This window comes from Lontra canadensis, unplaced genomic scaffold, assembly GCF_010015895.1.
Source record: "Lontra canadensis isolate GAN:19392208 unplaced genomic scaffold, GSC_riverotter_1.0 scaffold20, whole genome shotgun sequence".
Classification (NCBI taxonomy): domain Eukaryota; kingdom Metazoa; phylum Chordata; class Mammalia; order Carnivora; family Mustelidae; genus Lontra; species Lontra canadensis.
Window position 1 is genome coordinate 14,669,355 of NW_022631014.1, and position 18,547 is coordinate 14,687,901.

At 42.3% G+C, this 18,547-nt stretch overlaps 1 protein-coding gene and 1 long non-coding RNA gene across 4 annotated transcripts; one reads left to right on the forward strand and one right to left on the reverse strand.

Moving 5' to 3' along the window:
* Positions 1-237: 237 nt before the first annotated feature.
* On the reverse strand, positions 238-11,229 carry LOC116869813. The gene is made up of 3 exons (XR_004383107.1): positions 11,080-11,229; positions 7,201-7,241; positions 238-284 (listed from the first exon to the last, which is right to left on the reverse strand). It is a non-coding gene; the product is annotated as an uncharacterized LOC116869813 (long non-coding RNA).
* A 582-nt stretch (positions 11,230-11,811) lies between these two features.
* HIGD1A (HIG1 hypoxia inducible domain family member 1A) lies at positions 11,812-17,896 on the forward strand. Of its 3 annotated transcripts, none has more exons than XM_032861070.1 (4): positions 11,812-11,926; positions 15,942-16,056; positions 16,696-16,830; positions 17,738-17,896. In XM_032861070.1, the coding sequence occupies exons 2-4, from the start codon at positions 15,960-15,962 to the stop codon at positions 17,785-17,787; spliced, it is 282 nt and encodes a 93-aa protein (XP_032716961.1). In that variant the 5' UTR covers positions 11,812-11,926; positions 15,942-15,959; the 3' UTR covers positions 17,788-17,896. The 3 variants fall into 3 exon arrangements, with proteins under 3 accessions (XP_032716961.1, XP_032716962.1, XP_032716963.1); XM_032861071.1 differs by having other exon boundaries at positions 15,945-16,056; XM_032861072.1 differs by having other exon boundaries at positions 11,838-11,922.
* The last annotated feature ends 651 nt before the right edge of the window (positions 17,897-18,547 follow it).

Consider the following 18,547-nt stretch of genomic DNA (forward strand, 5'->3'; position numbering starts at 1 on the left):
ATGTCCCAAGAAAAAAACATGTACATGAATGTTCCTAGTAACTTTATTCATAATAGCAAGAAAGAAGAAACAACCCAAATGTTCATCAAGTGATGAATGGATATACAAAAATGTGGACTATCCATGCAGGGGAATATTATTTAGCCATTAAAAAGTAATGAAACACCTATTCATGCTAAGACATGTATGAACCTTAAAAACGCTGTGCTAAGTGAAAAAAATCAGACGCAAAAGTCCACATATCCTATGATTCCATTTTTGTGAAATGTCCAGAACAGGCAAATCTAAAGAGAAAGAAAACAGAGTGGTGGTTACTGGAGAGGTCTGGGGTAGGAGGGTAACAGGGAATGATAAAGAAAATCACCTATATTTGGCATGATGGAACGTTGTTCTGGAATCAGTTAGCAGTGATATGGTGATGGTTATACAACTCCGTGAATATATTAAAAACCGCTAAACTGTAAACTTTGAAGGGGTGAATTTTACAGTATATAGATTATACTTCAATGTTTTAAAACTCAAAATAAGTCACAGAATCAGAATCAGTGTGATATACTTAATATAGAACAAAGTGCAACTAATCACCCTTATTAGATTGTTTGCTGTGATAATAAAGAAGAACAGAGCACAGAAATCCAATAGATTTCAGTAATTCATTCCACAAAAGTTAATGGGGCTCTTGCCATCCAATCCAACCGTGCTAGTTGCTGCAGAGTGTACAAATCTGAATGGTCCTTGGCTCCTAAGGGTCTTAGAAGCTAATTGAGAGACTGAGAAGCTAATTGAGAGGCTTAGTAGAGTGGACTGACAGCCCAAGCAGGGTTGGCTGTGCTCGTCTACCTAAGCATGGCTTGTCGCAGCAGGCCACCAGCTTCCAGTCCTGGGAGCCACAGACAGTCCTCCCTGGAAAGGGAATGACTGGTGAGATGAAGGCTAACAAGCTACCCAGGAAAGAGACACTTGAATAAATTATAGAATGAAATCACGCCTTGATCTCCCACATAAGAAAGAACAGTTGTGCACCCTTCTGTCTGGGGCCCTTGACTGAGAGGGAAGGATTGGGCCAGCTTACTCTGACCCCTGACCTAATCTTAGTGCAAGATCTTCTAGATAAGGGGACAGGGGAGAGGGTAAGTTAAGAGACAGGAAACAGGAAAACATGGGTTATCATGCAATAGGTTTTATCAGAGATTAAGAAAATGAGGGGAAGGGGATAACTTTTGAAAAGTACAACCTGGGTGGAAAGAGATGGTCCCACTTTAGCAAAGTGATGGAGAGTAGAGACATAGCCTGGCCCGTGTGAGGCTTGATGGAATAACAAACAGGGCCTAGCTTGGTACTGAGTGATAGGAGAGAGGACAGCATCACACACAAAAAGCAGACTGAGCATGATGGTTCACTCATGTTGCAGGAACAGCAGTGTAGAGGAGACAGGGCCAAGACCACAGTGATGGGAAGAGAACAAAGTCTGGGACATGGTGGATATAGCAGGAAGATTCTAGCCTTCATGATGGGTACAAAAACTAGTCTGTTAATCACCATTTTCATCATTAGCTGTGCCTCCCTGACTCTTCCCCTCTATAAGTTTGTGGGCCCTGGGAAACTGAGGTTACACAGAATACAAAGCAAAATGCTAGAAATGCCCCAAGACAATACAAAGTGCTACGGAAAGGAGTGTGTTTCAAGAGGAAAAGTGAAGTTGGGAAAGATTTTACTCATAAAGTTAGTAGCACATGAACTTGAAAGGATGTGAAAGATTTAAAAAACTGCTTCCTGGTCACAGTAATATTTAGTTTCAGAAGTATAGAAAAACACGAAGAAAAAAAATGAAAAGCTCAAATTATTCTACTACTCAGATAAAAGAACCATTAACATTTGAGGGGTTTATCTTTCCACATTCTGTTCATTTATATCTGTTTATAAATACCTACATCTAACTATATAGGCATATAGATATTAAAAGTACATTGTGTCTGTGTACACCTATATATACACACACACATATATATTTTTTTAAATATTTTATTTATTTGAGAGAGATCGCACGCAGAGGGAGAGTGAGAGGGAGAAGCAGACTCCCCACTGATCAGAGAGCCACATGCAGGGCTCAATCCCAGGACTCTGAGATCGTAATGGAGCTGAAGGTAGACACTCAACCAACTGAGCCACCCAGGCGCCCACACACATATTTTCATATTTCCAAAAACACTTGTGATTGATAAGGATCTGACAGGGAAACAGAAGGTGAGACAGAGAATCAAAATAGGTAGGGGAAAAGAGCACTGGAAGGCAATGGAGCATTCCAGAAAAAACATTAACTAAAGAGGACTGGCTTCAAATCCTGCCTCTGCCTCTATGGAAACTCTAGCAAGTTACTTCATTGTGCTAATCCTCAGATTCCTCTTGTGTAAAATGGGTATACATATACCCATATACATATGGGTATACATATATCAATATGTAGATGACAGAGCCACTTTCATGATCAGAGACATGACAGCACCTCAAGTACATAGCAGCGTGCCTAGAGAACGGTAGGCACGGAGCACGTGACAGGGTAGAACAGGCTGTTTGGGCCGCTGCGTGTGGCTCTGCTCGCTTCTGGTCCGAGATACTTGCAGGTAATGGAGAGGTCAGAAACAACTCACTCACTGCAGCCCATGGGTCACAAGGATTCCAGATCTCAGCTAACTGAAGAACAAATTATCCAGAAGTGGTAATAAATCTTTTAAAACTACTTACCAGCCCACTCAATTTCTAGAGAAATCACTGCATAGTACACACACCACAATCAGCTGTTTCACTCTGATCAGCCCTATTATACTAGGCAACAGGCCAAGGTTACTAGTTCACATTTTTAATGGTTATTCTAATGTTCTTCATGCTTGAAAAATTTCTCTGGCCTCATAAACCAAAGTGGCAGAAGGACTATGATGGCTAGTACTTGACTGATTCACTGAGTGAACTTGGGTCAGACAGATAATCTATCTTTCTTGTGTCTCCTGAAACAAAGCAGATGGGTTTCTGTCCCTGAGCAGAAGCATCAGCATAGGGAGAGTAACTCAGGGCCACCAATTTGGTTGAAGTGTCTGTTTGCATATCCGTCTTTCTGCAAAGCTATAACAGTAATTGTCCATCCATCTCTGCTGAAGGAGACCATTATTCTGTCCTCACTGTGATTAGGATCATTTTAGATATCAACTACATTATGAGCTCTCGTTTCATTAAGCCACTGAGGCAAACAGATGGTGCCTTGTAATCAGGGTGTGGGCAAAATGACTTGGAGAGCCTGGAGATCAGTCAACAAAAACCTATTTGCAGTGCCACTGAGGATAGCAATGCCTCCCAGAAGAGACACCTCATTCTTAGAGAATTAGCAGACTATAAAAATAGCCCTAAATCATTGTTGAGAGAGAGTGAGGGGAAGCAGAGAGGCAATCAGTATCCAAGGCAGTAGGGCAGAAGCAAGGGGGTGCTGTGAGAGGATGACTGTGTAAAGGGTGGTGACCAAGAGAATTAAGAAGCCATGGGAGCCTATAGGCCCCGCCTAGCTACTGCAGCCCCAGTAGCTGAGATGTAGCCCATGTCACTGAACTCAGTGACTCATCTCTGCAAAGAGGCTGCAAAGAGACGGTCATTCAGCCAGTACTGACTGGAGGCCTCCCACGTACAGGATGCCACTAGGCTAGCACTGTAGGCAATACAAAGATCCCTCTAACAGAGGCTCTGCTGCACAATGCTGGCAAGCCAATGTTCACATATAACTGTGGTACTCAACATCATGTCAAGAGCCAGAAAGCAGCTAGGGAGGGAGCCCAGGGAGAAAAATAATGTTTATCCTTTCAGATAGAAAGAGCTATTTGCTTATGATAAGCAAAGCTTTTGCTTCCAGTAATCAATTGTATTTTCATACAACCTGTGCAAATACAGATCATAAGGGGCGCCTGGGTGGCTTAGTCCTTAAGCGTCTGCCTTCGGTTCAGGTCATAATCCCAGGATCCTGGGATTGAGCCCCACATGAGATTCCTTGCTCAGCAGGAAGCCTGCTTCTTCCTCTCCCCTTCCCTCTCTTGCTGTGTCTCTCTCTGTCAAATAAATAAATAAAAACCTTTAAAAAAATACAGATCATAAATATAAGGCAATCTTTAAGATTCTAAGTTTTTTAATTTAAAAAGTCAGGATATTAAACACAAAACTGAATATTTTCTATTAAAGGGCATAATAACAGAATATATGAAATATAAAATTATATAAATTTTTAAGAAGGAATGATTGTGTTGTTAATCCCAAATCTGAGTGTCTTCAAAACAAAGCCAGCAGGCAGGAGAGCTTCATCTAAATTAGGGGAGGTCTATGCGGACTCACCCCACCTGCCTATCTATCTCCCCTGCTCCCTCCCTCAAAGAACAAAAAAGGAATTTGAGGAGCTGCATTGAATCTAAGATCCATTTTTGTGTGTTTGACAACCTCACAGCTTTTTGTTTGAAAATATTGTCAGTGAAAACAGTATTGTGTTCCACCCTAAGATGATATAAAAGCATTTCCTTATTTGATCTGTTTAAGAGCTTTCCTATATAAATGAACCTCTTAACATCACTGCATACAGGAGTCAGGCAAATCTGGGCCAGTTTGGTCAGAGCACATTACTATGAGAGTAAAGGCAGAGTCTCATCTCTGCCTTAAATCTTCCCACAGAGTTTCACAGGGCTGGCCCCTCATCATTCAATTCTCTGTTCAGATGTCACTGGTTGGATGTGGAGAAAGGAGGAAGTTGTGTCAGGATTCATCCAGGTTTCATATTTGGTTAATGTGATGGATAGCTGTTCCATCAGCCAAGTCAGGGAATTTAGGAGAAAGTACTTATCAGGAGGGAAGTGTCCAGAGCAGGAGAAAGGACAGGGGAGTCATGATTAATTCATTTATACACATGTTGTGGAATCTGTGGACTACTGAGGTAGAGTCGTTCAACACACCTTTGAGTATAGAGTTCTAGAGCTCAGGCAGATAGAAGACAAGAGAGCATCAGTATACAGATGGGAATAAAAACCCACGAGGGTACATGAGATCATCCCAAGAGGAGAAAAGAGAGTAAGAAGGAAAGTGTAAGAACAGAATCCTGGAAACACCAACACTTAAGGGACAGCGGAAGTGAATTCAGTGATAGGAACTAAGAAAGAATGGCCAGATTGCAAGAACCAAAAGAAAGGTGTCAAGAGAAGATTCCTGGTGTCAAGCACAGTAGAGGAGTCAAATCATATATGCGCTAAGAAACTGAATTGTATCCACTGAATGATGTCCTTCTCCACTGTAGTCTTAGTAGTGTGACAGGAATAGAAACAAGTGGGTTAAGCAAAGAGTGATACGGAAATACGTATACATGCTTTTTTTCTCCTAAGCTGGGGGAGAGAAAATAAAGCAATAACTACAGGAAGGATTAAGAAGCTAGGAGGGAGCTTTTAGTAAGTAGAAGAATCTTGGGTATGAGAAGCCTGTAACAAGAGAGACCAAGCAAAATTACAGATGAGAGTGCAAACGCTAAGTAAGGTGGAAGGAAATGATGGAGTCCAGTACGGGGTGACTGGTGTTCAGTGGGAGAAAGGCACCCAAGACCAGGAGAAATGACCAAGGTGGGTGCAGGTAAGCCCAGAGGTGGGGGCAAAGGGAGAGGCGAGAGAAGTTCTCAGTGTTCTCAGTGGAAAGGGTTTTTGGGGATATCAAGGGACTGGAAGGTGAGGCTGAGCAAAGATAACTAAAAGGATGACTTAGGAGCTTGGTTCAGGAAACTTATAGGTCTAGAAAAGAAAAGTAATTTAAGGTTGCCTTGCTGGTTACTGCCTAGGAATATGGCAGCAAGAGGAAGGGGGTTGGTTTAGAAAGGGGAACTAATATGTCCTGAGTGTCTATTGTGCCCCAAGCCCTGTTCTTGGTATCTTATATAGAGTTCTTTACAGACAGTGTAATCCTATAAGGTACCTATTAATATCCCTGTTTTGTTGATGAAAAGGTGAGATTCCAACAGGCTAAGTAACTTGTTTAAGGTCATAATGCTAATAAGCATTCAAGTCAGCATACAAATCCATGTCTTTTGACCACATGCAAGTAGCAGTCCTGGGGACAGTCTAGTCCCCTTTCCACTCCACTACATTTTTTCCCCTTGGTACTTATTAAGAAGAGTGCTGTTGCCTGGAACAACAATAACAAGTAATACTAAGTGCATTAGTGGAAAAATCAATTCAAGACTAAGACATTTAAAGTACAATATGTGGGGCACCTGGGTGGCTCAGTGGGTTAAGCCTCTGCCTTGGCTCAGGTCATGATCTCAGGGTCCTGGGATGGAGCCCCGCGTCTGGCTTTCTGCTCAGCGGGGAGCCTGCTTCCTCCTCTCTCTCTCTCTGCCTGTTCTGCCTACTTGTGATCTCTGTCAAATAAATAAGTAAAATTAAAAAAAAAAAAGTACAATACGTTAGTTCACTACAAAAAATATCCCTATCTAAAGACACAAATCCTACTGCCCTATTGGTTACTAATAGGAAAAATATTTTACATGGTTGAATGAAACCAATGATAGAAAAGTAGGAGAGAGTGTCAACTGAAGAGATTAAAGAAAGTCCCTGATGTTCCTTGCTTCTGCTCTCTTAAAGTCTGGTTGTGAGCATCTTATATTTATGATTTGTATGCAAATCCTCTGTAACCAAAAGACTTTTAAATATGGAAACCATACAAACACATACACACAAGTGAAACCACCAGTGGTGTTTACAGCTTAGCTAAGCTGAACTGCCAGGAATTCATACACACAAAAACAAAACCAGAAATGTCATAATAATTAACATATATAGCACTTATTATATATGCCGGGCAATGTTGCAGTTTTACATATCACCTGAGCCTCCCCAGAGTCCTATTATGTAGGTCCTATTATTGTACAAGTGAAGAAACTGAGGCACAGAATGATTAAGTAACTTGCTCAGTATCACACACAGCTTGTAAGCAGCAAAGCAAGCTCCAGAGTCTGTGGTCTTAAACACTATCATACTGCCTCTCATAAAATGTAAAAGGTAGTTGTGACTTTCCTTCCTCTGGAGAGCTTTGAGATTACATTTTGTAACTATTCTTTCTAAAGGGCAGAGCAATGGACAAGGTACCTCGGACTTAATGTTTTGAAATATATTAAGTTGTGAAAAAGAGAACCTGTCACACCTGAGCAGAACAGGGTGGTCTGATGTGATCAGCAGCTGCTCCTAGGGGCGAAAAATAGCATTTTTTTTTTTTTTTTAGATTTTATTTATTTATCTGAGACAGAGCGAGAGAGCAAGCACAAGCTGGGAGGAGAATCAAAGAGAGGTAGAAGCAGACTCCCTGCTAAGCAGGGAGCCCGACGTGTGTCCCGATCCCAGGACCCTGAGATCATTACCTGAGCCAAAGGCAGATGCCCAACTGACTGAGCCACCCAGGTGCCCCTAAATCCCACTTTTGAAATTAATTTATAAATACAATTCTCGGGGTGCATGGGTGGCTCAGTCAGAGTTTCCAATTCTTGATCTCAGCTCAGGTCCTGAGCTGGGCTCCATGCTGGCATGGAGTCTATTAAAAAAAAAAAAAAACTCTCTCTTAGCTTTGTATTTTAAAATATAAGGAAAATTGCCAGTGTTTTTCCAAATAGCCAGAGTCTCTTTATACAAAGTATTATATGTCAGTTTCATATTTAGCTATGTTTACATGCTCAATGACTTTTCTCAATCAAGTATGTGAATGGCAATGATTCACAATTTCAACAATTTCATGAGCACCTAATTTTTTCTAATTTGTGTGGAAGATAAAATAGAATGAAAAATAGTATTTCTTACAAAACGCTTGGAAGACTTACATAAGCAGTCCAGGGAGGGACCCAATTACTTTTTGCCACAGGAGATTCTTTTGTTTGCCTAAAAGCTCCTACCTTGTGGGCTAACTTTAAATAAAACTTTAAGGGCAGTTGGGTGGGTAAGTCGGTTAAGTGTCTGGTTTCCGCTCTGGTCATGATTCCAGGGTCTTCAGGCTCATGGTTCAGTGGGGAATCTGCTTCTCCCTCTGCCTCTGCCCCTCGGTCCCCCTGCCTATGCTCTCTCTCTGTCAAAATAAATAAATAAAATTAAAAATAAATAAATAAAACTTTAAAACATGCTATTAATGTACCTGGGAAATTTCTGTTTAAAACAAACAGTTTAAGTACTATTCCATGACTCTGCAAAGTGTAAAAGGTACAAAACTGTCCCATATTATGAGTAGCCCTGAATTTTATGATGTCTCAGCCTTGGCAGTTCTCCCTGGGAACTGCTTTGTAAGGACAATTGCTGCTTCAAAACAGCGGTCCTTGTCCAGGAGGTTAGAGGGATGACGCCCCTGCATGTAGCAGCCTTCCATATCCTTGAGATGAAGGATGTGGCCTCAATACAAATAATATAATGAGCTACATACTGTATAGTTTTTAATTTTCTGGCTGTATAACACTGATATTCCCTTTCTAATCCATTCTACTTCACTACAAACTACCTCAAATGTATTCTTGTCAACATCCTGCTCCAAAACCTTCAAGGGCCACCCAATAGAATACTGTGCACGTTAATCAGTGTTTAAAGTCCTCTCCCATGTAGCTTAAACCTACTTCCCATTATTCTGACTCTGCTTTAGTCACAATTCTTTTTTTTTTTTTCTTTTCCCCACTCATTGTCTATGCTGGAGCTACAATTCCATAGTCTACTGCTATTCCTCTGCCCATTGTTTCCTCTTTCTGAAAGAGTCTCCCAACTTATTTACATGCCAATCATCATTCCTCAAAGTTCACTCATTCAAGTCCCAGTCCCAAGAAGCCTTCTCTGAAACTGCGCATTCACTGGGATATCTACCTGAAGCTGCATTCAAAGCACTTATCATAAACTGTCTTTGATGTTTTTCTGTATCTGTTCTTTCTACCTAAAAAGATTATAAATCATCTCATAGAAGGAACTAAATCTTTAACTTCTGAATCCAGAACAGTGCCAACACAATATTCATGTCCAGTGATTGCTGAAAGGGACTTTGAACTGTGGTTTCAAAAATATCTGCAGATGGGATCCCTGGGTGGCTTAGTGAGTTAAAGCCTCTTCCTTCGGCTCAGGTCAGGATCCCAGGGTCCTGGGATCCCAGGGTCTTGGGATCCCAGGATCTTGGGATCCCAGGATCTTGGGATAGAGCCCACCCCTCTCCACCCCCCTGCAATCAGGTTCTCAGCAGGGAGCCTGCTTCCCTCTCTCTCTGCCTCTCTGCCTACTTGTGATCTGTCAAATAAATAAATAAAAATCTTTAAAAAATATATCTGCAGATATTACCAATTTGCTCGAAAGATTTAACATTTGGTTTAGACAAAATTCCACAAAGATCACAAAGTAGTTTTAAGAAGGGTATTAAAAAAACAAGGTAATGTAGCTTTAAGCTGGGCCTCAGCCTAAATAGACATCTGAGTTTTGAAGCCCATTTCTCTTATAGTAGATACAAACATGTGTAGACTGCTACTTGGAACGTGAGAAGTTACAAAGATTCTCAAAAGAGGGTAAATTAGCAAAATAGGCAGATGCTGCTTGTACGGTCTTCTCCTCTATAAACTACAAGTGGGTTAGTTTAATACATGAGAACCTAAATAATTTTTAATGTCTTCTGTATCAGTTATACTTCCAAATGACAGAGTAAGGAGAATGAAATAATGCATGATGTATATTTGTTACCAATTATGTCTACATTATGAAAGATGTAATGGTTTGTCAGTTGTCGCTGTTCTTTTCTTGAAACTGTTGGGTAGGCAGGCTCCGGGAGTGCAAGAGGACAATAGAAATGACTGCCGGGCCGCCATCTTCCAGCCTCCTCCCCCTCCCCCTTTCCTTAACCCTTGACTCTCCCGCCAAAAGGATGTATGCCCAGGTCACGTCTCCATAGGTAACCCGATACCTATGCAGGAAACGGAAGTATCAGGACCCCCCACCTCATACCCTCCGATCACCAAATACCCCACCATATATTGAAGTTAGCCCATTCCCTGCCTTGGCCCGATAAAAGACCCCCGCCGCCTCCCTCCCAGCGCGACTTCCCCCACTCCCCTTTCCGGAGTCGAGGAACCTTGCCCAAGGGTGCCCACCTCCTCCCGCGCGACTTCTCTGGCTCCCGTTCTCCTGAGCCCCGAAACTTCACCGGAGATGCCTTTAATAAATCTTGCCTTGCGCCCACCGTGCCTGGTGTTGTGTTTACCTCGCCTAAGAAACTTTACAGAAACACAAGATGGAATAAAGTGTAGCAGAATAATTTCTATTAAAAAATCTTTTACATTATTTGATTGTTTCAGATAGTTATCATTTACCAAGCTTTTGGTTCTAAATATCGATGAGAGAGAGAATTTCTCATACAAATAAGGCAGGGTCTGCCTCTTTCCATACAATTCACGGCACAGGAATTTTTTTTTAAAAGCAATAGCACTTTTAAAGCACTTTTCAAGCCAGGCACTGTGCTAACACTCTACGTGTTATTTCCTCACTAACCAGCACCACTATTATCGACATTTTACAAACGAAGAAAGTGAAGTTTTGAGAGGTAAAGCCGTCAGTCATGACTGCTACGTGGCCAGCCTGGGGCTGCCACTCAAGTTTCCCTGCTCCCAAATCTCATTCTCTGGAAATGAGCTAACATTATTTTGATTTATACAAACCCCCTTCAGGAATGAATGCGCTCACGGCGGCTGTCAGCCTTTGTATTTCCAGAATCACAGGACTTGAGGATTTGCCTTCATATTCAAATCTCTCGGGCTCTTTTGTCGTTTTAATTATCCTAAGTAAGACCCTGATTATCCCTACTTATTTTTGCAGCCCCTCCACTGGGCTCCTACTGAGCTCAAAGACAATGCTCCGAGATGGGCATGAACCAAAGTTTGTGCCTTCAAGTAGATGAAAACATACCAGATAATCAAGGTATGGGGGTTTTCATTCTTCACCCATAGCATGAATGTTTCCTACATGTGTCTTAATTATGAGACAAAGGATTTTTCAAAATCCGGAGGCAGCGTCACAAAGTTCCTACCTGTGTGATACAGTATTGGCAATATGCCTCAATTCGCGGTTCTACTACGGGATTCTAATTTAGCCGCAACTCCCCGGTGGCACAGTCGTTGATGCTTCGCATCAATTCGCCATACAGACTGATTATGTCCTACGAACAAGTTAGGGGCTGTCTCCCTAAGTTCACCCTCACCAAGGGCCGCTGACACTTCTCAGAGAACCCCCCCCCCCCATTCAGGGTGAGGTCTCCTCTAGCGACCCCATGCTTGCGACTAATGGCTGCCCCTCACCACACTGTAAACCCCAGGAAAAGCTCCACGAGAGGCCCGACAGCGCACGTTCGCGGCAGCACAGAACCACCAGGGGAACGGAACGGACGAGCGCTCCTTCGCCTCACCGCGGCCGGCGCCCCGGAAGACAGGGACGTCCTCCCCCGAGCCTCCCAAGGACTGGCTGCGGCCAAAACGCGTCAGGCCCCGCCCCGCCCGCGCGCGGAACACAATGTTCGCGATGCTCGCCGCGGCTGCACGAAAGGAAAAGCGCGACAGAAATCTGAGGTTCCGCCCGGCCGGGAGCCAGTGGCACAAAAGAGCGCTCGCGCGAAGCCCTGACGCTGAACTCTCATGCAGGACGAGATCCCTACGTGAGAGCGGGAGACACGGAGCCACCGCCCACGCGCGCCGCCCGGGCCAATCCGGGACCCGCCCTACCCACCGCGCACACGCACGCACCCACCGGAACCCTCGCCTGCCGGGCGCTGGCTTCTTATTGGCTAGGGCTTGGTGTGGGCGGGACGAGAAGAAGCCGGCTGGACGGCGAGCGTGGGTGAGAGCCAGAAACCAGTTGGAGCCTGAGTCCTGTCCCTGTAGGTATGTGAAGATTGAGGGAGTCCTGGGAGCCGAGGCTATGCTACCGTGGGGCGGGAAGAAGTGCGGCAGCGCTTGGCTGCGCCGAGCGCGCCTTGGGAGTGGTGGGGGCCGCGGGTCTGGAAGGAGGGGGGCGATGGCCGGGTTGAAGGGGGAGAGTAGAAATTGGCGGGTCTCGGGCCCGACCTCGTGGTTCAGGGAAATTTGGGAGGGTCTCACGGCCTGTCAGGTGAGGGGATGAAATAGAAGCTTGTGGAGTGAATCGTGGCGGAGAGGGAAGACTCGCGGAGGGGGCGGTAACGAGAGAGCCATGGAGGGGGCTGGAGCCGACCTCAGGGAGCCGGTAGCGCGGATAGTTCCCGAAGCGGGGAGCTTTCCGGAGAGCCGGCCTGTGCGGTGAGTGAGGAGGGCTCCGGCCTTGGGAGTCCAGACAAGGTCACGCGAGGAGACAGCGGGTGGGGCGGTTCGAAAGGTTGAGGGCGTAAAACCACACCACCCTACTCTTCTCCGGAACCGCGGGTTTCCTCCCACGCTGGGCGACCCTGTCCTACCCTGGGACGGTAAGAAGGCCTCAGGCCCTGTAGGAAGCATCTGCATCTGTGACGGAATTTAAGTTTCATCCTGCAAGCTAAGCCAGCCAGTGAGAGATGGGAAAACGGAGCGCGGGTTTAGATTGGGAGCCGCTGAAATGATTCGGCGGTGTTACTCGCCTTTCTCCCTTCCATCACGGGTGCGGGCGGCAGCTCGTTCCCCCTGTGGGGTAATCCCCACCGCAGGATTTATGCTTCCAGAAGCACGCAGGCACTTTCGAGTTTGACCGGTTTGGATGGAAAAGTTCAGACAGATCGAAGCGGCATCAGGCCCCAGCATGACACACAAGTTTGAGTCCTGTATCCCAGGGCATCTGTTACTTCCTTGTGCCGCAGAATCAATCGAAGGGGGCCTCTTAAAATACAGATTCCTTGGGTCCCCTGCTCCATATCCTCTGAATCAGAATCTCCAGGGTGGGGCCTTTGCAGCCATTTTAAACAAGCTGACAGGTGACTGATGGAAAATCAGAATTTGAAGCCCTTGTTGTTAGTAGTTCCTGTGACCAAAATGACAGGCTGTGAAGATCCTTCAGTCTGTTACATCACTTCACGCTGGACAGCTCATCCTCCCTGAGGTTTTTTCTAGGTTCCCATGCATTTGGAAAGGTCTGCAGTAGTATCTTACTAAGTTTAGAGAATATTCAGTGTTTTCAAACTGGCTTTGAATATCATCTGGTCATTGATGCCTCTTTTTGTACCTTTTCAACTTTTTGACAGAGATCTGGGTCGGTTGCAATGGGCAGGTGAGAAAATTAAAGGAAAATCTAGAAGTGGTGCGAATGAAAAAGGTCTATTCAAAGCACAGTTGAAATTGGTGGGTGAGTTAAGTCACTAGGGAAGGAAGTTCCATTTAATTTTAGGCATGACTTGCATATTTTTTACAATTGAAAGAAAGAAATTCAGGCTTCTGTTAAGAAATGAATTTTAATCTTTTTCAGATTAAGTGTATTATCAGCGTCATAACATTGGTGCTTTGGCAATATATTGTCAGTTAGAAGAACTCTGAACTGTGTGTCAGGAGATCTGGGTTCTAATCCTTGCCTGCCAGAGATACATTCTTGGTGTTGAACAATTCATATAACCCCTTTCCTTCTGTAAAATTACGCTATTGGCATGGATTAATCATCTGGGTTGTTATCAAATTATATGATTCTTAGTTACTGATCCTGGTACTTTTAAAAGTTAGCCATTTTCCATTTGTATGGCTGCAAATCATGAATGCTTGGGTCAGATGGTAATTAGGAAGAGAATTACCAAATTTTATATGCAAGGAGTGTTGTGAATATATAGTATGTTAGGTAGAGAAATAGAATTTGAATTATAGTTTAATCTGTGGTGTGAGTGTTGGACTTTTTATATCCCTCTTTTGTCTTTAAGTGTGCCACAGGGTATTCTTCATCAGAGACAGGTTATCTTTAGTCACTGAAAGCAAATAATGACCACATGGTTACCCCCACGCCCTTATTCTTACTCTAAGGATTACTTTCTGAAAATCTGATCAGATGACCTACTCATACAAACTTTAGATTCTGTATCATAGGTGAGGACTGGAGATGAGTAGATTTTCTTTTCATATATGTACAGGAAAAAGACTGCCATCCTCTGTCTTCCTGAAGGAGGGAGAAAAGACTTTTGCTCCACGGACCTGTTGAAAATTTTATTGATCCAGATGTGAGGGATTAGAGGAAAGACCACTGACTTTCTTGTTTTTAAAGATAATTCCTGGGGCACCTGGATGGCTCAGTGGGTTAAGCCTCTGCCTTCAGGTCAGGTCATGATCTCAGGGTCCTGGGATTAAGGATTTCTTTGTCAGATGACAGAATTGGATTCTTCCCAATGGGGATGGGGGCTCAGAAGGATGATTTCACTTTTCAAACTAAGCAGTACACCGCCCTCTAGAGTTGACTTTTCTTTGAGGGTCTTACCTATGGCTCACACCCCCGCAATAGCAAAGTGTTGAATGAGAGTTATTGAAGGGAGTATGATGCATGATGCACATGAAAAAACCCAGAAGTGAAGGTAAGATGTTACATGGGTAGTGGGATGGGTATTGACTTTTGAAGTTATTGTAACTGACACTAATCAGACTTGTACACTTAACATGTGTTTGACTCCCTTCTTTTATCTATGGGTAACATTTACAGGCAGTTTAAATCAGCTCAGTGAAGAGGGAATTATATACATATTTATTGTGACTAAGGTGAAACTGTTATTTTCTCATTGTGATGAAACACCTGTTAAATAGCTTCCTGTGTAAAAGGAGATGACTGAAAAAGGGAGAATGGAGTCTTTGGTCTCTATAAAAGAAGGTAGAGAGTTTTAAGAGGGAGGTCCAGGGAATGTAAGGTATGTAAAGGAAAGTAGAGCTGAAGCTTAGGAGACATTCATTCATTAAGAAGGTCCTGAGGATCGTTTTTTTGCTGCAGTGATGTTAAAAATGATAACCCTAGGTTAAAAAAACAACCCAAAAGGCTATATTATGTTCAATTGAACATAAATTATGCTTAAAAAGAGGCATTTCTAACAATAGTATTTAAAATAAAAGCTTTATTTCTTTTAAGATTTTATTTATTTGAGAAAGCAAGACAAAAGTTATTTCAATTAAAAAAAATTGGGGGCGGGGGCGCCTGGGTGGCTCAGTGGGTTAAGCCACTGCCTTCGGCTTAGGTCATGATCTCGGGGTCCTGGGATCAAGCCCCGCATTGGGCTCTCTGCTCGGCAGGGAGCCTGCTTCTCCCTCTCTCTCTGCCTGCCTCTCTGCCTGCTTGTGATCTCTGTCTGTCAAATGAATAAATAAAATCTTAAAAAAATTTAAAAAAAAATTGGGGGTGCCTGGGTGACTCAGTGGGTTAAAGCCTCTGCCTTCGGCTCAGGTCATGATTCTGGGGTCCTGGGATGGAGTCCCTCATCGGGCTCTCTGCTCAGCAGGGAGTCTGCTTCCTCCTCTCTCTCTCTGCCTGCCTCTCTGCCTACTTGTGATCTGTCAAATAAATAAATAAAATCTTAAAAGAACAAAACAAAACTTTCACTGTTATCAGCAATGTGCTGCCAAAAAGGAATTGGTTGGGGTGCCCTGTAGCTCAGTCAATTAAGCATCTGACTCTTGATCTCAGCTCAGGTCTTGATCTCAGGGTTGTGAATTCAAGCCCCACCTTGGGCTCCATGCTGGGTGTGGAGCCTACTTAAATATAAATAAATAAAAAGGAATTGGTTGTATGGGATGAACATCAAAACAATGGGGGGGGTAATACAATTCTTCCTGAAGGTAGCTACAGGTTAAAAATAGTTAATTTCTAAAAAATACTTTCTAGACTTCATGGACAACATACCAGGTTTTTAGGTGGAAAGTAGGAGCATTTTAAGTACATCCAGCCATTCAGTGTTCAAGATGCTTTTAATTGTAGAACTTCCTGGAAATTTTCTTTAAGGAGGATTCTTCAGCCACTATGTCAACCGGCACAGATGTTTCTCTTTCTTCATATGATGAAGATCAGGGATCTAAACTTATCCGAAAAGCTAGAGAGGCACCGTTTGTTCCCATTGGTAAGTTTGACTTTGATGTTCTAATAATCAGTTTGTTGTAAGCTATAAATCAGTAGAAGTGTGGTCAACTCATTCACCAGGCACATCCTGAAAGCATTTGTTTTCATATATTTTGTTCCTATGTTGTTGAAATCTGTAAGATTGCCTTGATACAACACTGTCTATAAAAATTCTGTGTGTCTTCAGCCTTCATTTATTGACTCTCATTTCAGTGAATGTGTTGGGGGACCCCACGACCACCCTCAGTCTCAGTGATTTGCTAGAAGGACTCAACAACTCAATAAAAAAGCTTACCCTCACAGTTATGGTTTATTACAGTCTCTGCTATGTTAACTGATTCCTCTCAGGGAAGGAAATAGGACTGAGAGGAAGAGTTCCCTTGGCACTCTTACAGCATCCTACTGTCTGCACAGCCCACAATTTGAAGATAATCTTAACTTCCTGAATCTGCTACTGTTTACTACCAATTATGGGTTTTGGATTTTAAGAGGGAAAATTAAAAGCTCAATTTGTGTGTTAGTTAATTAATGGTCTCAATAGAACATCTTTGTAAAAATAGTAGAGGTTTACATTGATAGTAAAGTCATCTTGCTTCCCTGACCCCATGTAATGACATACTTGTGACACTTTGTTTTACAGGAATGGCCGGGTTTGCAGCAATTGTTGCATATGGATTATATAAATTGAAGAGCAGGGGAAATACTAAAATGTCTGTTCACTTGATCCACATGCGTGTGGCAGCCCAAGGCTTTGTTGTGGGAGCAATGACTCTTGGTAGGTTCTTAGAGGAAATTTTCAAGTTTCTAATACGCATTAATAGATTTTATAAATCAAGGTAGGTACTTTTAGCTGACTTTGAAATAGTTTGAAATGTCACTTATATTTTTTGCATAAAAATTGTATTAATAAAGGTAGTTCAATTAGTGACACAGTTTTTACTGTCTGATACAGTAAATGTTTTATTTGTTTTACATGTTTTAAAGATAAAAAAAGGCCGTTCTGTCTATCATAGAACTTATAATTTCACTGGAGTCTAAATATGTAAATAGGGTTGGTAGTACGAGCCATTATCTGGGAGAGACATATGACATATGACTATTATTTTATTGAATTTTTGAAAGTGGAAAAATTTATTGGTTTTTTTTAGAGCCCAAGGGGGTGGGACAGGTTGAGGGAGAGGGAAAAAGAGAATCTAAGCAGCCTCCACATTCAATGGGGAGACCAACACGGGGCTTGATCTCAGGACCCTGAGATTATGCTTAAGCCAAAATCAAGAGTCAGATGCTTAACTGACTGGGTCATCCAGGTGCCCCAGAAAATGTTTTTTTAATGTAGGTATTACAGTCTTTTATTGGCTTTATAATTTTGTTGACTTTACTTATATTACATGGCAAGAGTGACTCCTTTTAAAATTGGAAGATAAATATTAATTGTTCTTTAAAACAAATATTTCAGTAGTCTGAAGTAGTCACACTAGCCTCGAGCTACTGGGAACCTATATAAAAAGAATTTCAGAAATTTAAATAAAGAAGGCAAGAGTATAAACAGCCTGGGATCTTATTCCCCTTGTAAATATTGCATGCTAGCAAGGTGCTACTTTTAGCTATTTTCTGAACTGTTTTCCGTTTTCTTAATATCATGGAAAATATTAAATGTTTAACTACTTTTTTTTTTTCTTTAGGTATGGGGTATTCCATGTATAAGGAATTCTGGGCAAAGCCTAAACCTTAGAAGAAGAGAAGCTGTCTCGGTTTTGTTGGTGGTGTTTGCTTTAGTTAGGCATATCATATTGAGTTTATATGTTTATGTTGAAAATGAATCATTTGAATGGGTCAAATAATATGGTAGTTTAAGTATTGGCTTCCTTTCTTCCAGGCTTGATTTGCCTGATTACCAAATTACTAGTGACCAGTCAACTAGCTAGGTCATTCAGGGGAGTCACATTAGCACAAAAGAAGAAACATGTCACTTTTAAATGGACTGGACAGTGGTAAAATATGCTCCTCCTTAAACTCTTATGATAAAATCAGTTATAAAGAGGACAGTGTGCCAGTCCTGAAGTACTCCTAGTTGCTGATTTGATTCTAGTATCAAAACATGCTTTTGATGTTATGTAGGAATCCCATTTAATTTTTTTCTGCCTATTTTGCAGATTGATTGGGTACTTTAGTTTTTAGGACTGGTTGGCTCTTAATCCTTTCAGAACAGTGCATGGAATATAGTAAGCTTCCCCACAACCTAAAATATGTTTATTTAAACCAAACCTAAAAAGCCGATAAAGAGCTGTTTAGAAGTAGTATTTATTTCAGAATCATACTTGTAAACATGAGAATAACCTAACATAACCTAACTGTGGATCCCAGTTTAGTTTTTTTTTGTAATTGCAGAGTAATATTTATGCTGCTGTTGTATTAGAATAATTTTTAAATGTTGAAATGTGTATTTTAAGTACTATGCAAAGATTAAGTGAAAAACACTTCTTTAAATGTAT